The following is a 25,389-nucleotide window of genomic DNA, read 5'->3' as shown; positions in this document are numbered from 1 at the left end:
CACACATACAAAAAGCCTGCATTATATTGGTATAGAACAGAGAGGGCTTACCAGACTATTAGCACAGCATTTTTTTTTTCACAAAACAGAAGTAGGCAGAGCCAAAGTAAAGAAAGAGCACATTCCAAATCAGAAAAATTTAATGACCCAATTCTGTAGATACCAGTCAAGCCAATGTAAGCTACTATGAAGAGAAGTGATGTGATGCAAAGAAAGAAACTGGTGAGGCACAGAGGTCAGCTAAGAAGTTCCTCTAACCTGTAAACTTTTACTTCACAGAAGTGTCACTATCTAACACGAGCAAGAGCATGTTCAGTCTGTTTATAAGCACAGGACGGCATTTATAGTCAGTGGCGGTCACTATGATTTGGCTGTCTCATTTTTCAGAGTATGGTGTTTTATAAATATTAACTCCATTACAGCTGATAATACAAAAGCAATTCCAAATGTTGAAAACACTAGCAAGAAGAAATTAATTCCAATGGAAACAGATGTACTTAAAAAAAAACCAAAAACGTCATCTCTTAGATAAAGCAGCAGCAAAGGGTGACTACTGAATGGCCAAATAGGGTGTGAGAAAGAAGATTCTGAAGGCTGATGAAATCACATGATATAGGGAAAAGACTGTGCCTGCACAAGCAATACCAGGCATTGAGACATGGAAAATTAGGATATGCAGACAGATGATTAGCATGAAAACCAGACACCTACTGGTCCAGTTAATTTAGGAGAAGGGCAGCACTTTGAAACTTAAAGGTTAAGTGTGGTGCATAAGGCTGAAGATGAGATTCTTGTTGCAAGTCCGAGGTTTATGGTTCATGAGTTGAAGGACAGTGCATACAATCAAAGGGAGGAGTGTATGGTCAGGCCTGTGGATTCCATGACTAATGATAATGTTGCTGCCTAATAGGTACTTTCTTTCTTTCTTTCTTTTTTAAAGATTTATTTATTTAGGTGGGGGAGGGGCAGAGGGAGAGAGAATCTCAAGCAGACTCCTCACTGAGCACAGAGCCCAATGTGGGGCTCCATCTCATGACCCTGAGGTCATGATCTGAGCTGAAATCAAGAGTTGGATGCTTACCTGACTGAGCCACCCTGGCGCCTCTCAGGTACTTCTTTTTAATTCTTAGTACTATTTAATTCTCTTCTTATTCCTATTTAACAGACAAGAACGAAATGGAGGCACAGAGAAATCGATTTTCGTAAGATCACAAAAAAGCTAGTAAGTGTCACAACTGGGATTTGAACCCAGGCAGTAGGCTTCAGAGGCTGCAGTCCTAGCCACTAAGACACACTACTGCCCTAGAGAACTCCCTATGACACCTGGAATAATTATCAGGAAGACAGAGGGAGCTGCCTCAACAGAATTTCAGTAAAGATAAAAGTAGTTTATTTTGGAAAAAAGTTCTCTTGGTCCTGTATTAACACAGAGAGAAAAGGTTTTAAAACTTCTAAACACTGGTTCTTATTTGCTACAAATCTATGTAGTGACTGAAGGCAGGACTAATCTCCTTCTTGGTTTCTTTGGAAGAGTATTTTAGGACCTACCTTTAATAAGGAAAATGTACACACAGCAGTTAATTATAGGTAAGATGTTGAGGGCACGGGGTAGAATAGCAGCAATAAGGGGATGTAGTGAAGGCTGAAGGAGGTATTTTAAAGGAAAGAGGAACAGAGAAGGGGAAAGGCAGGGAAGGCTGGAGGACTAACAGAAGATGGTAGTATTCTTAATGTTAGACAGTCAGTTTAGAAAGCAAGCATGTTGAGTATGAAGTCTATGGGTCACTGAGAACACCGGGCGAGTCTCAAGTGAGCATCAGAATCCAAAGATGAATGAGGTGCAAGAGTGGCCCTCTGTCAGGCTGTCCTCTATGACACAGCTAAGCCCTGGCAACCTCCATAGGAAACAAAAGAAGCCCATCGTTAGGAAGAAACAACTTTAGTTTGAAAGTTCTCTTCTTGCAACTTGACTGGGTTTGTTGCCTATCCCAATGTCTTGATTTCTTTGACCTTTTGTTGCCCAGACTCCGTGAATACCTGGTATCTGAGCTGAGCTCTCACATAGTATAAATGTCAGAACAGTCGGCACACTGAGGGTGGACAGAACTGGAAGGAGACAAAGATTGGACATGGGTAGTGTTCCCTTAGATTTACTCTACATTTTATTCCAATTTTTTCAGAAACTCAGAAAACTGAACTTCCGCTTTTATGGAAATATTTACTAACACTCTAACAGCAATATTTACTAGTCTAAGATGGGAAGGTTTTTAATTGTTATTTAAAAGGTAAGATCAGTACAAGCAGAAAAATTTATATTAAATCTATCACTCACACTCAGGACTCTCAGTATTTTCAAACCTATTACTAAAAAATCACACATTTCTACTTTGAGCAGGAAATCCTACATCTAGCTGCTTATAATTAAATGAATATTCCTTTGCATTAGCACAGACACTTAAGAATGAACACAGCAATGTATTTATTCCTATTATTTTAAATACCGTTTTTTTTGAGGACCAAAATATTTCATGCGGTCTTTAGCTCTAATCAAGGCAGGTAACTCCTTAGTTTCTTGAGGGTCACTAAAGTCCAGAACAAACAAACAAATAATGATCAAGGGCTACATGGCAGTAAAATAAAATACATTTTTTAAAAAGTCAAAAGAGGCACAAAATATAGAAAAAGGAGGAAAAACAGAAAAAAAAAACCCCATACAGTTTTTCCAGTTCCAATAGGGTCATGGCACAATATGAATAAGATAAGGAGAGTACCCTTAATAAAACTATCCAAGCAGCTTTATTCTAAAATTTCTAAGTAGTAAGAGTAATTCTGAGTTTTGCCAGCAAAGCATAAGATAAGGTAAATGGTGGAAGATTAAACCTTTTATACATTTTTCTAAGGGCATAAAAGGGCAATTTTTTTCCTGTTAAGGGCATAAAAACTATTGATATGGTACCTATATTTCCCAATTTTAAGTACTACAGAAGATTAAAATGCTAAGCAAGCCACTACTTTTATTTCCTGAATGGGAAAAAATATTAATTTTGAAGTTTACTGTGATTCTTGCTAGAAAAATAGAAGAGGCAAAGCAGAAATCAGCACCTGAGCAAACATAAATTGGCCTTGACGTTCATGATTTTTCTAAGCCATTTTTATCAGCTTTGACATAGTTTTTTTTTAGTATAAGCACATCCTTCTCCAGGACTGTTCTAGTCTTAGTGTCTTGTCAAGAGTGATACCCAGAAATAAATATACTATCCAGAGTGTGTTTAAAAGAGGAGTAAAGAAGAACTTCAGGGGTGCCTGGGTGGCTCAGTCAGTTAAGTGTCTGCCTTTGGCTCAAGTCATGATCCCAGGGTCCTGGGATGGAGGCCCTGTCAGGCTCCCTGCTCCCCTCTCTCCCTTTGCACACCCCCCCACTTGTGCTCTCTCTGTCTTTCTCTCTCTCTCAAGTAAGTAAAATCTTAAAAAGAAGAAGGAGAAGAAGAAGAAGAACAACAACAACAACAACTTCTATCTACTTTGTTCTGGATACTGTATTTCCAGTACTGTAGTTTAAGATCAAATCAGCTCTAACTGACATGGAGCTATTAGTCAACTGAAATCCAAAGTCTACCCTGCTCATCGGCCAAGTGACTGGCTTTTGCACAAAAGCTGCACAGTACATCCAATTCAAATTCAGGCCTTAGCAAAATCACAAATAATTAACACGCTATCACACTTTGAAGAATTAGTCTCAAAGTAGAAAAAGAATTATTTTCAAAGTTACAGAATAGAAAAGAAAGTGTCAAATGTTTGAATGCAACGTATTATACCTTCACTGGATCTGGCCCACTCACTCGAGTGGGTGAGTTTTACTTCCACCATCTAAGCATCACACACTGCTGTCAGGTTACAACCTGTTCTGTCGAAGGTCTTGGGTGCTCACACTTACTGTTCTGATGCTGAATTTGTTTACTGCTTCTTATAATAATGTAATATAAAATTATATAATAATCTTGCTATAAATATGCAACTGCTTCACTAAAGACTTGATAATAAATGAAATATTATGATTATATAATATAAACTATGCTTCATATAAAATATATTATTGTATAATAAAACATTGTAAGTAATATTTAATTATATACTATGTAATGCTACATATAAAAGTGTAATACATAAAATTATAATACTACCATTACTTACTTTTCTGAAAGTTTCAGGGAGTGCTCTACTCCAGAAACTTAAGTGTCTCATAAATAAACTCTCTGAACACAGGCAATGCCTTTATTTATTTATTTTTTAAAAATATTTTATTTATCTGACAAAGACAGACACAGCGAGAGAGGGAACACAAGCAGAGGGAGTGGGAGAGGGAGAAACAGGCCTCCTGCCAAGCAGGGAGCCTGATGCAGGGCTCCATCTCAGGACCCTGGGATTACGTACGACCTGAGCCGAAGGCAGACGCTTAACGACTGAGCCACCCAGGCGCCCCCAGGCAATGCCTTTAAAAATTAATAGTATCCTAAACTATGTGTGTGTATTATTTTTTAAAAAATGTACTCTGTCTTGTATTCTATACTCACTTTATTCATTTGAAGGACAGTTTCTTGGCTTCACATTGTTCTATTTTTTTATATTCTGAAATCCTAAAAACCCTAATGGGTTCAGTATCACCTAAAATATAATAAACTTTCCTCCCTTTCTTCATTTAAAACATGGGTAAAAGACACACCATATAATACTGGTCAAAAGAACTGGTGAAATTCTTTTAGTAAGCTTAGTAGGAGGTCCAGTATTTGACTGAATAATTGAAAATAATATTAAAGTCACACAGGAAAGGTACAAAGGACCACTTATACCTGCTGCTTTACTCATGCAACTTCTCTATATTTAAAAAATAATTGTAAATTGCTATCAAATAATTATAGTTTAGGCTTTACTTCCTTTCATAAGATCTGAAAATTCTAGGATAATAGAAGTGTTATCAGACTGGATGATCTTCCAGGGAAACTTCAAAATACCACATTACAGTATTTAAGCCTAAAACAGTGGCTAAAAACAAAAGCCACTTTACTACAGTGCTCTACACTAATGCAAAATATTACTAATTAATTTGTAAGCAAAATAATTGCAATTTAGAAAATAATATATCCTAATTAAAAAGGCACAACTAATAATTATTTGTTTTAAAGGCTTATAGGATCAGCAGTGTGCTAGGCCTTTGAGTACTAAAATGTAAACTGTAAAATGCAAATACACAAACATAAAGGTGATGACTTTTTAAAAAGATTAATTAATTAATTAACTAATTTATTTGACAGAGAGAGAAAGAGGGAGCACACACACAACCAGGGGGAGCAGCAGAGGGAGAGGGAGAAGCAGGCTCTCTGCTGAGCAGGAAGCCCGATGCAGAATTCGATCCCAAGACCCTGGGATCATGGCCTGAGCGGAAGGCAGATGCTTAACTGACTGAGCCATCCAGGTGCTCTGATGACTTTTTTTTTTTAAATTATTTATTTGAGAGAGAGATAGAGTGAGTGCATGGGCAAGTGGAGGGATGGGCAGAGGGAGAGAATCTCATGCAGACTTCCAGCTGAGCAGGGAGCCCGACTTGGGATATGATCCCAGGACCCATGAGATCATGACCCTGAGATCACAACCTGAGCTGAAACCAAGAGTCAGAAGCTTTAACTCACTGAGCCACACAGGTGCCCGGATGATGACTTTAATAGAATAAAAATTCTGACAAAACAAAAGGAGAACAATACTTAAAAACTACTTGAAATCTATTTTATATACTCTGCTAATTCAGTTAATATAAACAAGGATCAAGAAAGAAACTTCCTAACTTGATATTCTCTTTCTCTGCTCCCAGAAATGTGGCTTTGCCTTACAAAAAATTCCATATTAAATATAAAGTAGACTCAAGATCAAGCTAACCTCGGCTACAGATGTTATAAGGTAGAAATATCTAGAAGCTGCATCACTGATGAATTGGGAATAACATGTTAATCCTCGTATGTAAAAACTTTCTATTTGAGAAAGCAGCAAGCTCCCACATCTGTTCCTATTAGCAACCAGAAAATCTTTAAATTTCAGAGTAGTTTTGCCTAACTATAAAAGAAAGCCAATCTCATTCTCTTATTCTTTGCAATGTCACAACTCTAGGCCATGAATCAAAAGTAGAAGTAAACAATTACATTTCTGAACAATCTGGGGAAAATAAAAGGTTGGGACTTTAATAGAAACATAGTAAGATAAAGTTAAATGAGAAAAACATGATTATACCCAAGGTAAGTGTTCTCACTCACTGCAGATAGCTGTGTAAATGGGTACAATCCATTTTGAAAGCAATCTGTCAAAAGGTTCCTAAATTATTTATGACCTTTGATAGAGTAATTCCCACTTCTAGAAATCTATGTGAAAAAACAGTCTTAGAAATAAAAAAAAGGATAGATATATATTAATATGGCCCTTGTAACATGACCGAGACTAGGCAGAACCCATTGGAAACAACCCATTGATATGTTTAAAAACACTAGAACATAGACACTGAATGGAAACTTTATACAGGCATTAAAATAATGGTTATGAAAAAAATGTAGTCTATAAAATGTTAAATAGAAAGTGCAGAAGACAAAATTAGTTATAATTTAAATGCATATACCGTTATTTTTAAGGACAAATAAATTATTATTATGAATTATACTAATAATGCAGGGTTAATGGGTAACTTTCTTTTTTTTTTTTTAAAGATTTTATTTATTTATTTGACAGAGAGAGAGAGAGAGATCACAAGTAGGCAGACAGGCAGGCAGAGGGAGAGGGAGAAGCAGGCTCCCTGCTGAGCACAGAGCCCGATGTGGGGCTCGATCCCAGGACCCTGGGATCATGACCTGAGCTGAAGGCAGATGCTTAACCATCTGAGCCACCCAGGCGTCCCAATGGGTAACTTTCTTAATCTTTTTGCTCTTTTTCCAAGTTTTCTAAATGTTTAGTGAACCTTGTATAATAAATAAAATTTGTGAAAGAAATAAAAATCTTGATTTGTAAGTAATAGGGAGGGCATAATCAAATTATTTCTAGAATTGTCGATTCAAATAAATATCACAGATCATAGAGTAAAATTCAGTTTAAAGTAAATTTAAAAAGTCAAATAGATTAGTTTAATTTATGCAAACGTCTTGTTATAAATCAATCTAACCTAAAAAATGTCTCATTCTATGCAGCAGATGAGCAGTAACTTAGGTATTTTAAAAGTTTAGACATTTAAAGAACATGAGACATTTGATTTAGACATTTTTTAAAAAGAATGTTAAAATAGCCTTCCTACTCTCTCAACATATACAATTAAATTACTTGGCAGTTTCTAGGATATGATTTCATGATTTTCACATGAAAATTCACACAGATTTACAAAATTACAAAAATACCATTTGTCTTTTCTCCTTTATTGTATATATGAAAGCAGATTTAAAATTCTGGACAATGGCAAGTTCTAAATAAAAAACATATAGAACACACAGATTTACAAAATTACAAAAATATCATCTGTCTTTTCTCCTTTATCATAGATATGAAAGCAGATTTAAAATTTAAAATTCTGGGGTGCGTGGGTGGCTCAGTTGGTTAAGCAACTGCCTTCGGCTCAGGTCATGATCCTAGAGTCCCTGGATCGAGTGCCGCATCCGGCTCCCTGCTCGGCAGGGAGTCTGCTTCTCCCTCTGACCCTCCTGACCCTCCCCCCTCTCATGTGCTCTCTCTCTCTCAAATAAATAAATAAAAATAAAAATCTTTAAAAAAAATAAATAAAATTTAAAATTCTGGACAATGGAAAGTTCTAAATAAAAAACATATAGAAAATAAAATTTTATCCAATAATTTTTCCCTGTTTTAAAATCACCCAATATATACTTTTTGATAATTTATGTTTTCTTATGCCAAAACCTGTAGTGTAAGAACCAGCAAAAGGATTAAGACTTAACTCTTTTGGTAGAGACTGAGGAGGAGGAAGACAAAAATGAATAGATTAGAAATAGAAATAAATTATCCCAAGCATAAGAACCAAAAATATATTATCAATCAGAAATAGTTCCCATATTACATCAAGCTAAGAAAATAGTATTTATTTGTCCAAAAAAAAAAAAGAAAAAATAATTCCCATAATTTACATGAATTCTCAACTGGTGCTATTCATAATAAGAAAAATTAATACTGTCATTCACTACTCACTACTGTAAATAGGCCTTTTATAAATTCATCATCTTACTTAATATGCATATTATTCATCAAAGGATTTACCACATTAAGACAACATTAGAGGTACAGTTTGCAGATGTCTCTTTTCTCCATTAAATAAGTTCCTTGAGACAACAGTATTTTACTCATTGCTTACTTCCACCCTTCTTGGCATAAGGCCCACATCAGGTGCTTAACACATGCTAAGTGAATTTAATTCATTAGAGAGGGTGACTATATATCCTGCCCTGTCCAGGACAGTCCTGGTTTTGTCTGTAGTGCCAGAGTAATGACAAATAGTGTACCCTTTCACTCTGAAAGTGTCCTGTCTGGACAGGAAACTACCTGGAAACACTAACTGGAGACAAGTCAGAATTATTTCTAAAATTGTCAGTACAATTTCCAAAATGCACAGAATGACTGGACAAGAGCACAGCATTGTCAGAGAGAGTAGCAGAGGTAAAAAGAGAGCAGGTGAGGAGCAGAAGCCACTTCTGTTGCTTGCTGGTCTCAAGAGAAAGAGAGTCCTACATTTAGAGATTCTTCCAAAGGCTAGTTCTCCATTCAGACCAGCCCCCAGGGGGGTCTCATTTCAACTGGGGATGCACAGAATTCAGAGGGCTTATACTGTATCAAGCATTACATGTTCTATAGCTGCATACCACAGCAAAACCACAATGAGTCTGTATATCTGAAAGCACCTTTTGAGACTGTTTACTTTTTTAATGGTGTAACTGGAATAGATTTCATATTATTTTTCTCCTTCCAAAGAAGAAAGATTTTATAAGAATAACCTTCAGGAAAAACAATAAGCCATAATAAGGCATCACTGACCTCTGAAATTAAGCATTTATTGACACATAAACATTCAATTAAAATATACATTTTGTTATAGGCTGAACTGTGTCACTCCCAAAACTCCTATGTTAAAGTCCTAACCTCTTGTAACTCAGGATGTAACTGGATTTGGGGCTGAAGTCTTGAAAGAGGTAATTAAATTAAGATGAGGTCATATGGGTGGGCAGTACTGACTGGTCCAATATGACTGGTGTCCTTATAAGAAGAGATTAGCACACAGAGACACACAAGGAAGACCATGTGAAGATAGAGGGAGAAGACTGCTACCTGTGAGCCAAAGACAGACCTCAGAAGAAACTAGCTCTATCAACACACTGATTTCAGATTTTAGCCTCCAGACTTGTGAGAAAATAAACCTCTGTTAAGTCACCTCGTTTATGGTGCTTTGTTGTGGCAACCCTTCAAGTGAATACACATTTCTAAATATATGTCTGAAGTGCAGAAGTAGAAAGTCAAGATTAAAGAAAATAAACAGAATTAGTATATGAAAAACGGGTTCTACATATTCTAAACGCTAAATTTAAAATTTTTTATTGTTATGTTAATCATCATACATTACATCATTAGTTTTTGATGTAGTGTTCCATGATTCATTGTTTGTGTAAAGGCTAAATTTTTAAACTGAATTTTTTTTCAAATAGGAATCTATTTAATGGTAATTTTGATGTTCAACAAACATCAACGCTTAGCAGTTTTGTAGTCTAATTTCTTTTTTTTTCAAGCAAACATAAAATTAAGAAGCAGAATCTAATCTTGATGAGTTGAAGCAAAATTCCGAACTTAATACTAGATCTGCCCAAATTGCCATAACTCTCATACTCCATATAAATCTGCATAACTTAGAGCACCATTATTTTGTAAATTATTGAGGCATAAATAAAAAATGATGCATGGTAAAAAAAAAAAAAAATCCATCCTAAGGGCAAGAAAGGCCAACTGGGTTTTTACATAACAGAGAACAAAAAGTTTATTAAAATGGTTTCAGATTCTACTCAAAACTAAGTTTGAACTATAAATTATTGAATTTTGGTATAGTAGCAAAGAAGAATACTCACAATTATCTGAAAAGGCTATTAAAATACTCCTCCTTTTTTCAATTACACATCAGTGTGAGACTGAATTGTTTTCATATATGTCAAACAAAGTAACATATTACAAAAGACTGAATGCAGAAACAGATGTGAGAATCCAGCTATATTCTTTTAAGCCATTCTTTAAAGACTGCAAAATTATAGAACAATGCCATTCTTCTAATTGATGTTTTGGTTTTGGAAAATTCATTTTTATAAAATTATTTTATTGATGTAAACAGGCAATAGATTTATTACTATAATTTGCACATAACACATTTTAAAACAATGTCTCAGTTTTAATTCCAAATACAGTAAATATCAGTAGCTATAACCTACATAAAAAAAATTCTTTGAAGTCCATGTTATGGACTGAATTGGGTCTTCCTTCAAACTAATTGGTTGAAGCCCAATGTTACTGTATTTGGAAATAGAGCCTTTAAGGATGTAAATGAAGTTAAAATGAGGTCATAAGGGTAAGATCGAATCCTATAGAACATAGGGTCTGTCTGTCTCTCTGTCTGTCTGTATGCATGTATTTATTTATTTATTTGACAAAGAGAGACACAGCAAGAGAGGGAACACAATCAGGGGAAGTGGGAGAGGGAGAAGCAGGCTTCCCGAGGAGCAGGGAGCCTGATGCGGGGCTCGAACCCAGTACCCCGGAATCACGACCTGAGCCGAAGGCAGACGCTTAACGACTGAGCCACCCAGGCGCCCCCGCCATAGGGACTTTACAAGAAGAGTAAGAGACACCAGGAACCTCTCTGCACACAGATGAAAGCCACGTAAGGACACAGCAATAAGGTGGCCATTTGCAAGGTAGGAAGAGAGATCTCACCAGAAACCAACCCCGCTAGCACTTTGGTCTTGAACTTCTGGCCTCCTGAACTATGAGAAAACAAATATATTTGTTATATATGCCACTCAGCCTACGGTATTTTGTTATGGAAGCCCAAGTAGATTAACATGGTCCTCAGTATTTTAAAAGCTTGAAAGCGGTCCTTAGACTGAAATTTTTGGAAATCACTTAATTAGACAATATCATTTGATTGTGTAAGTTAAAATGTTTGTACACAATCTTACTTCATAGTGACAACGTGGAAAAATAATCGTAATTCTCATTTGCTATTCAAAATAGAAAAAGGGAGAAAATTAAGGTTTTCTTTCAAATAAGCTTATTTTAGCTTGATGTGTAGAATCACACAACTAGAAGACAAGAGAACAGTGAGACAAACTGTGAAAGGGTCTAGGTGGGCTACAAAGGCACTTGCTTCCATTTTCAGAAAATCACACTTGTCAATGTGTTTGGCTGTGCAAACTAACTCTTAAAAGTTTTGTTAAGTCTATTAACTTTCTGAATATAAAATCAGGCATAAAACAATAGAGGAACCTCTCAGTTTTGCTTCATGTGAGGAAAAAATAACCAAAGTACAAGATGGCATGAAGAAATCAATCAATCAGTAGATTGATAAATACACAAAGTATAATTTTTTAACCACATAAAACTTACCAAGACTAAAGGGAAATAACAATGGTAAGAAACTCTATTTCAGTATATGCAAAAATAAAAGATTTTGCTCCCCTAAGTAGTTATAGTTGATAGAGCAAAAATGGAAACAAAGCAGTGGAAGGCATGTTAAGAATGAAAATTAGGGGCGCCTGGGTGGCTCAGTTGGTTGAGCGACTGCCTTCGGCTCAGGTCATGATCCTGGAGTCCCTGGATCGAGTCCCTGCATCGGGCTCCCTGCTTGGCAGGGAGTCTGCTTCGCCCTCTGACCCTATCCCCTCTCATGTGTTCTTTCTCTCTCATTCTTTCTCTCAAATAAATAAAATCTTAAAAAAAAAAAAAAAAAAAGAATGAAAATTATAATAGTTACAGGCCTTTACATAATTATTAAGTTATAAAGGCTTAGATGAGTGGAAAAAATACATTTACCTCAACAAGTTTCTGAATTTCATGGATACAAATATGTTGTTGGGTTGTTTTTTTAATAACATGTAAATTGTGCACTCAAGAACAACAATTTTATATATAGTAGTACTCAAATAAAAAAATCAAGCAAAATGCTTAATTTCTAAGGCTCTAATACTACAAATAGCATTCAAAATTACATTTTAATAAATTTCATTTCATATAACTTTGTAAGGAAATAAAATACTAATTCAACTTGAGTTAACTTTTTTTTTGGTTCAATGTTTGTCTGAAAAAATAATTATGCCGTCTGTTTGAAAGAGTATAATCATTCCATGGGCATGCAAGTATCAATTTTATCTTATGAGAATTACTCCATGTTCCAGTTACCTCATTCCTTATTATATGCTGCAAAAAGCAGTAATAGTTTTTATAGCCAAATATCACTTTGTAAGATACCAGGTGGCTTTCAATATTTACCATATAAGTCATGCATGAAATTTAAACATTACAAAAAAATGACTTACCAGTTGACACTCCTGAAATATGCACATTTTCAGAATGTTCTGCATGAGCACCATTTCCTAAAATTAAACATAATAATAAACTAATTTCTAAGATAAAATTTATAAAAGTTTTTCAGATTCCACCTTTAAAAGAAAAATAACTACACAGAGCTACTTTATAATATTTAGAAACTAAAGTCTTGTAATAACCTTCAAAACAATAAAATGAAGCCCTAAATTATAGTAGTAGCAGGGATAACAAAACACTTTGAAAATCACAACAATGCAGTGAAATATATATGAAGATCAATTACATAGATCTGATTAATATCAGAAAAAATTTGTTTCAAATGAGAACTTGGAACGATTATTAGAAAAGAGAGAATCTCATACTTTTTTTTTTTAGAGGGAGAAAGTGCGTGTGTGAGCAGGGGGTGGGGCAGAGGGAGAGGGAGGGAGAATGTCAAGTAGGCTCCTCACTTAGCACAGAGCCCGGGGCGGGGTTTGATCTCAAAACCCTGAGATCACGACCTGAGCAGAAACCAAGAGTCAGATGCTTAACCAACTGAGCCACGAAGGCGCCCTGAGAATCACATACTTCTTAAAAACAGCATTCCACTAAGAGTGTGCTCAATCATTCCACAATGTGGCTACTGCTTAAGGGTTGTACATGTTGGTACTTAAAACAAATAATAATGTCTTGCATGTCTTCTAAGTCTTTCAACCTCTTCTCATCAACAACTCTAATAGTCTTAAGAGTAGGGACAGAATTATACTCTATTTTTGTATCCTTCAATTTCCTATACCTCTTACCACAAAGTTGGGCACATGGAAGCATGAAAATAACTGAAATAAGTTACTAAGGGTCACCTCAAACTTCCATTTGAAGTGCTGAGGATATTTACTCCTTCAATTAATGTGAACAATGTCCCTTCAGGTATTCTTTCTTTTTTTGTACAAACTGCTCATCTTTACTTGTAAAGTTGTCTCCCTCCAATCATTAGGTAGGTTTGGCATTACAACAGCTCAGGAATCCAGCTGGCAGAGAAAGAATTCTTGCAGTGGGGTGGGGGGGTGGGGGCGGAGCTAGGTGGGAGAAGCTTAGAGGGCTATGGCAGGATTCTCTTTGATGGTTGAAAGAGTAGAGACAATAGCAAGCATAGTAAGTAACAGCTCGTCTTCTACAGCCATCACACTTCCATGATTGCTTGATTACTGTACAGCACCCTTCTCCCCAATGCACTAGGCTCTAGGAAGGCAGAATCTGTGTTTATTTGGCTCAACCTTGCATGCACAATTCCTAGAACAGAGCAGGTGCTCGAAGAGCTAATGAATGAATAAATGAGAGAGGTCACGATGATGACGTCAAATCATGCCAATTAAGCACTTGACACAGTGCGTGGCACATAGCACTGAACAGGTATTTACTTTTTTAACTGTGTAAAATATGTTATTACCAAAGAAGAAAATAATAGCCATAAAACAACCTTTTAGTTCAAACACAGCGATAGCCTCCAAAATGAAAATAAATGTTTCCCTTCATTAAAAATGATACAGTGGAAATGGTGACATAGGTGTGTAAGCTGTATTTAGTCCATAAATAAACCTGATTATTGTTATTTAAGTATTGTGCATTAATACTACAGAAGCCACGATTTATTTTTCCCAACAATGTTAAATGCTACAAAGAATTGAAACTAGAAACCCCCACCTATTTGCTTAACACATACAACTTATAAAAATTGGTAGCATAAATAAAATGATGTAAAAACTGATTCAATAAAACAACTAACAAGATTTGCCACAGGGCAGCATAAACTGCCAAAAGTTTTGCTACTCAACAAGCAGATCAGCAGTATTGGTATCATCAGGACGCCATGCCAGATTATTGAATCAGAATGTACATTTTAATGAGATGCTTCCCCTACTCCCAGAGATTTGTATGCACATTAACATTTGAGTCACATTGGCTTACACCTTCTACTTGTATATTAGATACAACCACAAATAACGCTGTGTAATCTGTGACCCTAAGATTTCCAACATCCTTAAGGTAGCATATTAAATTATCTTCATGAATGTTTTAATATTAAATACATTTCATATATTGATTTTTTTTTTAATTCAGTCGATAGACTAAGGATAGGCAGAAGGAAAAGCGTAACATAATGTAGTATTTAAGACTAAACTCTGGACTGGATTGCCAGGATTCTAATACCAGCTTCCCCATTTACTTGTTATGCAATTTAGGTCAAGTTCCCTAACCTCTTTGTGGCTTAATTTCATCTCTAAAATGGAGACTATCTATCTTATAGTGCTTAGTAAAATTCTCTAAAATAAAAAAAAATAGAATTAAACTAAATCTCCATCAGCATGCAAATGAATAAACTAATATAGTCTTATAATAAAATATTCAATAAACTGAATTAATTCTATATGTACTAACTTGGAAAGATTTGCACATTAAGTTACATGTTTCAGAGTAACATTAAAATATGATCTGATTAGGAATAAGATCTAATTTTAATTTTAAAATGCTGTATGCATAGTTAAATGCATATTTTTATATAAGCACATGACATATATATATATAACTTACATATATATATAAGAGCCTAAGGGTATATGCAAATTGTGGAAGAAAACCTCTGGAACTGGAATTAGAGAGGAAGACCTGGTTTCTACACTTCAGCATTGACTGAATTTGTTACAACAGGTGTGGACTTCTTCAAAAATTTTATTAACATTACTAAAAAAAAAAAAAAAAAGTTGAGAAGATAGTTCATTTCCCACCATTCTTTTCCCCCCCATCATTCTAAATAAACAGTAGTCTGATATAGTGTGAAACAGTATAAAATATTGTAATTTCATAAATGTAATGTTAGTATTTTAAAAACTGATAAATACCTAAAAACATAAAACATGATACTGCTGGTTTCCCATACCTTTACTCCACCTTAAAAAAATCCCATTTAGAAGTTAAAAAATCAATAATAATTTCTGTTAACATCAAACAACTATCCCCTTTCCTATAATAAGCACCACATGAAGTTAAGTGAATTACTTTATGTATACTACCATTCTAAAAAGTATTTTTACAAAGATGACAGTTATATAACACAATTATTCGATATTATAAGAAGAATGCTCCCCCAGATCAAATTACATTCTCCCTAACGCCTCTTTTCCAGCCCCCAAGAGAAGAAAACCCCACACATATGAGGATGTACACATACCATCTCCTTACTACAACTATAGTGTTCAAATGCAGCCATGCTAGATATTCTCGCAGGAGTCCCCTTTGGAGTAACATGTACTGGAAAAACACAGTCTGATAAAACATTACTTCTATAACTATACATTAGTAGCTAATTAATTAATGGATCAGCAAATTAATTAGAACTTCTAAAAAAACAGTTTTCAAGTAAGAAGAAGTTTTATTATCACCTAAATCAGGAAATAATGTATTATGACTTAAATTTTTTTAGTCCCACTAACCAAATACAAAGGTGATCAATCTCCTCCATTTAATATTTTTCTTTCCAAAATGCAAGATGGTTTTTGGTTTTTGACTGCAATCAAATGAGAGAGAAAGAATCTTCTAAAAGAGATACTGTTTTAGAAAAGAGCCACATAGGATCGTGAGTTTGAGCACTGGGACCAGACTCCCTGGAATCATCTCTTGCTCTACTATTTATTTAGTCATGAACCTTAATTAAACTATTTCTCCTAAGATACGGTTTACTCACCTGAATAATCAGGATGTCATCATTAAGAGAATGCCTAAATTTATGGTCTGCATCCCTATTACTTTGTAACATTCTCTGTGTTTATTCTTTTCCTTTAAGAACTGAAGTTCTTAAATAGTTAATAAATACAACTAATATTTGATAAATATGTGCCAGCCAAAACCTAAGTGCTTTACAAGCCTTCCCTCAGCTCATCCTTATAACAACAGTTCATTTTAGAGACAAGAAAACCAAAACTTCTAGCAATTTAATAATTTTTTTCAAAAAGTTAGTAATTGCATGAACTGAAAATTCAAATCCACAGACACTAAGAAGTCTGTGCTCCTTGTTTTTTAAAAAGAATTCAGAATTAATATATTTCTTGTTTACAAAAGAAATAGTACTTAGTTTTCAGAATTAAAGCCCACCTGCCACAGCGATTACAGTTTGTAAGTGGGAAAGTTATTGGTTTAAAAGTTAATGAGCAGCATTTACAAGTAACTTACGTACTCAGCATCCTACTATCTCATTTTCTATGTGCTGTGAGAACAGTTATCAAACATAAATACATATATATCTACACACAAAAGCAAACATCATTCTTATTTTGCTATTATACTAAAGGAAAAGTCCAAAATCCTAATAGGGCTTACCAGACTCTCCATACACCAGTTCTTCCTAACTACTTCAAAAGCTTCATCTCTCGTGATCCACCTTTCTACTCTATTTCTTCTTTCCAGAAACACTGGATTTCTCTTAAAAGTGTGTCAGCTGTCTTTCTTGTCTTTAGACTTTCCTTTAATATTATTTCTTTAGAGAGGTAGCTCCTGATTTCCCCATACTAGGTTAGATTGTTCTGTTATAGGCTCCTATAGTATCCAATACTGTAGCTTTTTGAAAATTTATCACACTTGTGTTATCTGTGTAATGTCTGTATTTCCCACCAGATCTTAATGTTGGCAGCAGGGTTTGGCGGGGTGGTGTGATGTGGTCATGGGACATAGCTTGGGTTTGTTTTGCTGACAAGTGACTAGCACAGAACATAACACATAATAGGAGATACTTAGTCCATATCTGCTCAAATAAGTGAATGGTAGTTCGGTACATAAGTAATAGGCATAGTCCAACCAAAGAGTTTACAATCTATTGAGAAAATAATGAAAAATACATGAAATAGAAACAAACATACAAAAACAAAGTAAAATTAGCAAGCTTCTTATTCAGGTGGGAAGCCCTAGAGACTTTTCTACTAAAAATAGGAACAGAAGACAGGGGTACCCACTATAGTTATTACTATTAGCTAATGCAATTAGACCAATTATAAACATAAGAACTGGAAAAAAGGAGGTAAAACCACATCTATCTGCAGATGATACAATTGTATATCTATTTGGAAAACCGAAAACAGTCAACAGAATACTTTAAGCAATACGAAAAATTAGTAAAGTCGCAGGATATAAAATATGGCATACAGAAGTCAAAAGCCTTTGTAAATACAAACAAGAGTCAGTTAGAAGATAGAGACTCATTTTCGTAGCAAAAAGTGATGTTTAAAAACTCTGACACAGAACTCCTGCTGTTGTTCCTGACAGAGTAATTGGTAATGGATCAGTAATTCTGCTATGAACAACTTAAAAAGTTGGAAAAAAACATGTGAAAAAAATTCAGACACTGGACAACAGGCAGTATAAGACTATGGTTTCTGAGAAAAGGGAAACAAATTAAGAGGAGCCCTTCTATTGCACTAGCTTTCTCCTGGAGATTTTCTGAACGCTGGTACATTTCAGGAGAATCTAAGTTCATTGTTCTAGTATCCAGACCAAATTTTTCTAAATTGTGCAAAGGGTATATATAGGACAACTTGTTGGACCCTTATAGAAGTTAATAAGCATTTGTCTCCAACATTTCTACTAGCTTGATTATCAATCAGAAAAGGAAATAGTTTCTCTAACCTTGTTCTTACCAAATCCATATAACTTACAGATTTATTTCTTCTCCTATATGTTCTTCTATATTCTCCTATATTGTATTCTCTATTTATAATCTTCCCTAGGGCACTATCAGTAGTTGCCGGATTATGAAATTCTCATCCTTCTCGCTCCCTGGTTTGGAAAATCAAAATTGCATTTCCTGTTTCCACTCTTCTGACCTTTCTTTCCTTCTCTCATTCCTTGGAATTATTTTAGTATCTAAATCAGAACTCTTCAAGTTGTTTAGAATGCCTCAGTGAACTGCCATAATCTTTGCACCTGTGTCCTTCAAGAAGATTTTCAAAAATGGCTACTCTCATCCTTTTGGTTTGAAGGGCTTCTTATGTTGATAGAAGAGACGTAAACATTACCAGTATTAATATCTGCCCAAGCAATGGCTCTATATACCTTTCTGTTAATTCTTTATCCTACAAATAAATGTTTCAAAGACAATTTTATTTTTCTTGGTATTTTTGCTCAATCCTGAGTTTTCTCTATATTAGTAATATTTATAATCTATTGTTGGTTAAATATCCTTTCTGTCTTGGGAATATGTTCTTCATTAGTCTGAAGTCATTGAGCAACCACTTAATTTCTTTAGATTTCTTCACCATTCATTCCTTTTGGGATTGTTTGGAATTTTAATAACCAGAAATTATTTTTGAGATCTTAATACCCTCCCTAGACTATCTTTCTTTCCAGATTTTCATGTTGTGAAGTCATATTAATATTTTTCTAAATTACTTCTGAATCTTTAGGTGTTAAAGCTCTGATTGTTCCCAATCTCTCTCTCTCTCTTTTTTTTTTTTAAAGTAAACTTTACTGCTAATGTGGGACTCAAATTCATGACTCCAAGATCAAGAGTCACATGTTCTACCAACTGTGAGCCAGCCAGGCACCCCTCTTTTTTTTTTTAATTAAAAAAAAAAAAGGCCATTACAACATAGTTACTTCTTTTGGTCTGGTCAAAGTAAAATAGTACACTATTTTAAACTGAACTGTGTGAATTCGTATGTTAACCCCAACCTCAATGTGACAAGGGGAATAATTATAGTTAAAAGAAGTCATAAAGTGGGGACCTAATCTAGTAAGACTAATTTCCTTAAGAGATATAAGGAATCTTTCTCTCCATCTGTGCAGATAAGAGGTCATGTGAGGACATGATGAAAAAGACACTGAAAGCCAGGGAGAGAAATCTCATCGGAAACCAACACTGATGGCACCTTGATCTTAGACTTCTAGCCTCCAGAACTGTGAGAAAATAAATTCGTGTTGTTTAAGCCCCCCAGTCTGGGGTGTTTTGTTATGGTAGCCCAAGCAGACTAATACACATACTTTTCCCAAATGTTTGCTAGACCAAGATACCTTCAAAGTGTATGAAAAATTCAGTACATTCTTCTCCAGAGAGGCTCTATAGTGTCTAACAAATACCTATAATGAGATGTTTCGTGGAAAAAAGGTTAAGAAACTCCTGGGAGACTGGGATATTTTCCTGCTTTCTTTAATGTATTTTGAAAGTATTATTTCAGTATTTTTAATTGCAGCCATTCTTTATGGATTTAATAGTCTTTTACGAACTGGCCCGAACCTACCTGCCCCTTAAAATAAGAGTAATAATCATTTATAGCATTACTTTTTAGAAAAATGTACTTTCTAATTTTCAAACCACATTCTTAACAGACATTTGGGACTTTGATGTTTCTATATGTTTAGACTTCCTGTAGTATGTTAGTAAGGTTTTATGTTTGAAACATCTTCAAATAAGGGTATAATAACAATGAACTATTAGACAAAGTACAAATACCAAACAAACACAAGTTCTCAGTATTCAGAGAATGAATCAATCCCTTAAAGAACATGCAAGATAGTTATGAATCCTACTGTGGAGAATCTCAGTGACACTGTTCATAACAAATGGAAATAATTTTCTTTATTCTAAAATAGCTTGAACCACTGATGTAGGACCTCACAAAATATACTAGAAAGGAACCCTAAAGACTATATTGAGTTCAAAGATTCCTACCTGTGACTCCTGTGGTTCATAAGAGTCAATATGAAAATTTGAAGGGATTCAGAACTCCAGGAAAAAAGATTATACACCCATACTTCATATACTATAAAATTCACCATTTTAAAGTGGTTTTTAGTATGTTCAAAAGTTGTGCAACCATTTCCATTATCACACGCCTGACTGTTCTCCTTACCCCAAAAAAGAAGCTTATTAAACCTATTAGCAGTTACTCCTCTTTCTGTCCTCCTCTAGCCCCTAACAACAACTAGTTTCTGGCTCTATCTCTATGGGTTTGCTTATTATGGACACTTAATATAAATGGAGTCATACAAGATGTGATCTTATGTGTCTGGCTTCTTTCACTTAATGTTTTCATGGTTCATCCATATTGTACCATGTATCAATACTGCACTCCATTTTATGGTCAAGTAGTATTCCACTGTAGGGATAAACCATATTTTGCTTATCTACTCATCAGCTGACAAACGTTTGGGTTGTTTCCACTTTTTGTGAATAACGCAGCTATAAATATTTGTGTACAAGTTTTTGTGTGGACATACGTTTTCAGTTCTCAAGTATATACACAGAATGGAATTGCTTGGTCTTTTGGTAACCCTACATTTACCTTTATGAGGAAATGCCAAATTGTTTTCCAAATGGCTGTACACTCCCACCAGCAATGTGTAAGAGTTCCAATATCTTTATATATTCACCAGCACTTGTTATAGTCTTTTTATCTTAGGTATCCTTATGGGAATGACATGGTATCACTGTGGTTTTAATTTGCATTTCCTTAATTTAGAGTAATGATGCTGAAGTTCTTTTTGTGTGTTTACTGTTTTTGTATATTCTTTGGAGAAATGTCTATTTCATAATTGACTGGATTTGTCTTTTGTTTTTGTTGAGTTGTAAGAATTCTTTATATATTGTGGATATTAACTTCCTATCAGATATATGATTTGCAAATATTTTCTCCCATTCTTAGACTTTTCCCTTTCTTGACAGTGTCCTTTGAAGTACAGTGTTTTGTTTTTTTTATTTGAACCAGTCCAATTCACCTATTTTTAATTTTGTTGCTTGTGCCTTGCTGTCATAGCTAAGCATCCATTTTCTAATCCAAGGTCACAAAGATTTACTCCTATGTTTTGTTCTAAGAGTTTTATAGTTTAAGCACTTATATTTGATCTTTGGTCCATTTGGAGTTAAGTGTTGGATGCAGTTGAGGAAGGGGTCAAATTCCACTCTTTTGCATATGGTTAACCAGTTGTCTCATCACAATTTGATGCAAGGACTACTCTTTTCCCCTACTGAATTACCCTGGCACTCTTGCTGAAAATCAACTGACTATAAATGTAAGCTTTTATATCTGGACTCTCAATTCTATTTCACTAATCTGTCTATTCCTATACCAAGTATCATGCTGTCTTCATCAGGAAACTTTGCAGTAAGTTTTGAAATCAGGAAACATGATTCCTCCAAATTTGTTCTTCATTAAGATTGTTTTTGTTATTCTGGATTCCTTGAATTTCTATATGAATTTTAGGATCAGCGTCAATTCCTTCAAAGAGAATTGAGATTTTGATAGGGATTGTGTTAAATCTATAGATGAACTTGGGGAGTATTAATGCTAATTCTTAACAAATATTATGTCAAACACATAAATATGGGATGTCTTTCCATTTTAATCTTTAATTTCTAGCCACAATATTTTGTAGTTTCAGAGTTTAAGATTTGCACTGTTAAATTTATTAAATATTTTATTATTTTTCATGCTATTTTTTTAAGATTTTATTTTTAAGTAATCTCTACACCTAACGTGGGGCTCGAACTCAAATCCTGAGATCAAGAGTTGCATGCCCTACCAACTGAGATAGCCAGGCGCCTCTCATTCTATTGTTAATGGAATTATTATTTTTTAAAGCTTTTATTTATTTGACAGAGAGAGACACAGTGAGAGAGGGAACACAAGCAGGGGGAGTGGGAGAGGGAGAAGCAGGCTTCCCGCGGAGCAGGGAGCCCGATGCAGGGCTCGATCCCAGGAGCCTGGGACCATGACCTGAGCCGAAGGCAGACGCTTAATGACTGAGCCACCCAGGTGCCCCTGGAATTATTTTCTTAACTTGATTTTCAGTTATTCATTGTTAGTATATAGTAATACATTTTTTTCCTTGTATCCTGCAACCTTGCTGAACTTGTTTATTAGCTCTAATAGGCTTTTTGTGAAATCCTTAGAACTTTTTTATGTACAAGTATGTCAAATCTATAAACTAAGATAGTTTTAATTCTCTTCTTCCAATTAAGATGCCTTTTTTCCTTGCCTAACTGCTCTGCCTAGAACCTCTAATACAATGCTGATTAAAGAAGTGAGAGTGGACACCCTTGTCTTGCTCTTGGTCATAGAGAGAAAGCTCTCAGTCTTTCACCATTAAGTATGTTAGCTGTGTATTTTTCATAGATGCCCTTTATTAAGCTGAGGAAGTTTCCTTCTATTCCTAGCTTATTGAGTGCTTTATTATGAAATGGTGTTGGCTATTGTCAAATGTCTTCCTTTGTCTATTGAGATTTCCCTGTGGTTTTTGTCCCTTATTCCATCAATATGGTGTGTTACACTGATTGATTTTCCTGTGTTGAACCTCACATTCCTGGGAAGGATTCCATCTGGTCATAGTTTATAATCCTACTTACATATTGCTGGATTTGGTTTGCTAGTATTTGGTAGAGGACTTCTGCATCTATATAAATAAGGGAAATTAGTTTTCTTTCTCTCATATTTAGGTAATACTGCCTCATAGAATGAGTTGGGATGAGTCTATACACATGTGCACACACACTGGGTGCTACTATGTATTTCATTCTCATTTAAGGAAACACCAATATATTGTTTTTGCCTCTAATTTTTTCTTGGTTTATTAAATTTCATAGCTTATTACTCAACAGTTGGTAATTAGCTTGTTGAGTACATTATAACATTTCTGAAAAGTGACTAGTGGCCTGCTTTACTCAGTGTATCAGGCACAGTACCCAAACAGATAAATCCACATGGTAAGCTTAGTACAACAGAAAAGTGAAACAGACAAATAAAGGTAGTTCTTTCTTTCTTGTTTCTCAATAGGCGAAATCTTCTGCAGTGCAGGAACCTGTGACTGGGGTTGCAAAGGGATACTAAGAGATAAACATGCTGGAAACCTCTGATGTCAACTCTATTTTTAATAGTTAATGGAACTGAAGTACAGAGAGAAAGGAAAGGCAGTTATTTTTTTTTTAAATTGGCTTTGTTGAGGTTTAATTTACATGCAAAAAGTTCATTAATTCCAAGTATACGGTTTGATGAGTTCTAACAAATGCACAGTTCTGCAACCACCACTACAATCAAGACACACATTTCCATCACCCAAACAAGCTCTCTGCGCCCCTTTGCAGTCAACTCCCTTTCCACACTCCTAAAGTCAGACAACTACTGATCATAGACAGTCAACATTTATAAAGCCTCATGCACTGTACTAAACTTGTGAGGTATTATTATTTTTTTTTGTGAGGTATTATTTTAATCTTCTTTCTAAGAATAGATACTGTTATCCCCACATTATGGATGAGGAAACTGACTCAGATTAAGTAAAATGTGCAAGATTCTTTAACTAGTTAAGTGGGAGGGATACGCTCAAATCAAGATCTACTTAAGTACAATATTGAAAATTGGCTTTTCACTTAAGAACAATAAGTATCTTGGCTTCCCTTGAAAACATGTATTCATGCCTGCAACCCCCCTGAGCTCATCTCTTTTAGGAGAAAGACACATTTTTTTCTTAGGTGACCAAGTGCCCCATGACTTTCTATTGTCATTCTGACACTGATATCCCACCCTCTTAGTTCATTTGTGTTACTTTCTTGGTCTTTGTTAGAATTTGAATTTGTGACCTCTGGTGTATTTTGTGAGTCCAAGTTACAGGTAGAAAAATGTATGGAAGGATACAAAATTAACTGTTACCACTGTTACCCTGCCCCCTTACCCCCATCTCCAAGACAGAAAGGAGGGCAGAAATGATGATTAGCTTTTGTTCCTGATACATTACTTTGTTTGACTTATTACAGTATATATTACTTTTGCAAGTTAATTCACGTGGATTGAGTATTAAGTACTGGAATACTACCTTCTAACAAAAATTAACACAACATAAAACTACATAGCTACTCAGTTTCAAGTTTTTCTTTATAACGTTATAATTAAGAAATGATAAAGTGATACCTTTTTTCTTAATATTATTGACAAAATGGTATAAGAACTATCATTTAATATAAATACTAAAGCATATATATTACCCTCTCCTATAGCAACAGGTCACTTTCAAAAACGTTCTTATACATGAGATTCAATAGTGAGAAGAGTAATGTATGGCCGCAGCTTTCCTATTCTTGCTGACTCACAGATAACACTATGTTATTTACCCACAGACCAAAGCAAACAAATAGAAACAGTGTTGGCAATGATAACAACAACAAAGATAAATGATTTTTAATGTGTCAGACTGCAGGAAAATAGCCCTTTAGAGGTAGAAATATAAAAAAGGAGAATTTAAAAATCAGTAACCACTTAAGATTTTTAAAGTGTATTTTTGACAACGCTTAAAAGAAATTACTAAATTGTTAAAATCATAGTATCTTTTATAAATTTAAGTTTTTCTTGATATTAACTCCATGTTTTCTTTTTCTTTTTTGCATCATTTTTGTCTTTTTCTTACCTTTATTATTTATGCAAGATGAGACAGTAAGTACTTCACTTCTACTTCTGGTAATATCGAAGACCAGAGAACATGACATTATGAATGGTTCTTCATTGAGCGGGAAGATAATTCTCAAGTTTATCAGAGGCTCCATCATAGGAGTTGAGGACACAGTGTCTAAAATCACTCTGGATCCTGGAGTCATTCATTAGCCCCCCTCTTTCCCTTCCCTTCAGATTTTTCCTCTCTTCTGGTTCCTTTGTCTCCTCTTGATGACATATGTATTCAGGTCTTCCTCATTCATAAAAGAAAACCTTTTTCTTGTTAGTGCACATCCCCATTTCTTATCTTAGTCTTTCCTTTCTCAGCCAAAACTTTTTTTTTTTG

The 25,389-nt window shown here is 34.8% G+C and overlaps 1 protein-coding gene across 2 annotated transcripts in view; it reads right to left on the bottom strand.

The window, feature by feature from the left end:
* The window catches only part of LRP12 (LDL receptor related protein 12), a 73,699-nt gene that overhangs the window by 28,164 nt on the left and 20,146 nt on the right, over window positions 1–25,389 (bottom strand). Inside the window, exon 2 of one of the 2 annotated variants that reach the window (XM_045896077.3) lies at window positions 12,597–12,653. The exons of the other annotated variant lie outside the window; for it this stretch is intronic. Coding sequence (XP_045752033.1) covers window positions 12,597–12,653 — 57 coding nt within the window. The remainder of the gene's footprint in view (window positions 1–12,596; window positions 12,654–25,389) is intronic. 2 annotated transcript variants of the gene reach the window in all.

This window comes from Mirounga angustirostris, unplaced genomic scaffold, assembly GCF_029215605.1.
Source record: "Mirounga angustirostris isolate CCGP_5_RB_7025 unplaced genomic scaffold, mMirAng1.0.hap1 SCAF_4, whole genome shotgun sequence".
Classification (NCBI taxonomy): Eukaryota; Metazoa; Chordata; class Mammalia; order Carnivora; family Phocidae; genus Mirounga; species Mirounga angustirostris.
This window is presented reverse-complemented; position numbering and strand designations above follow the sequence as displayed.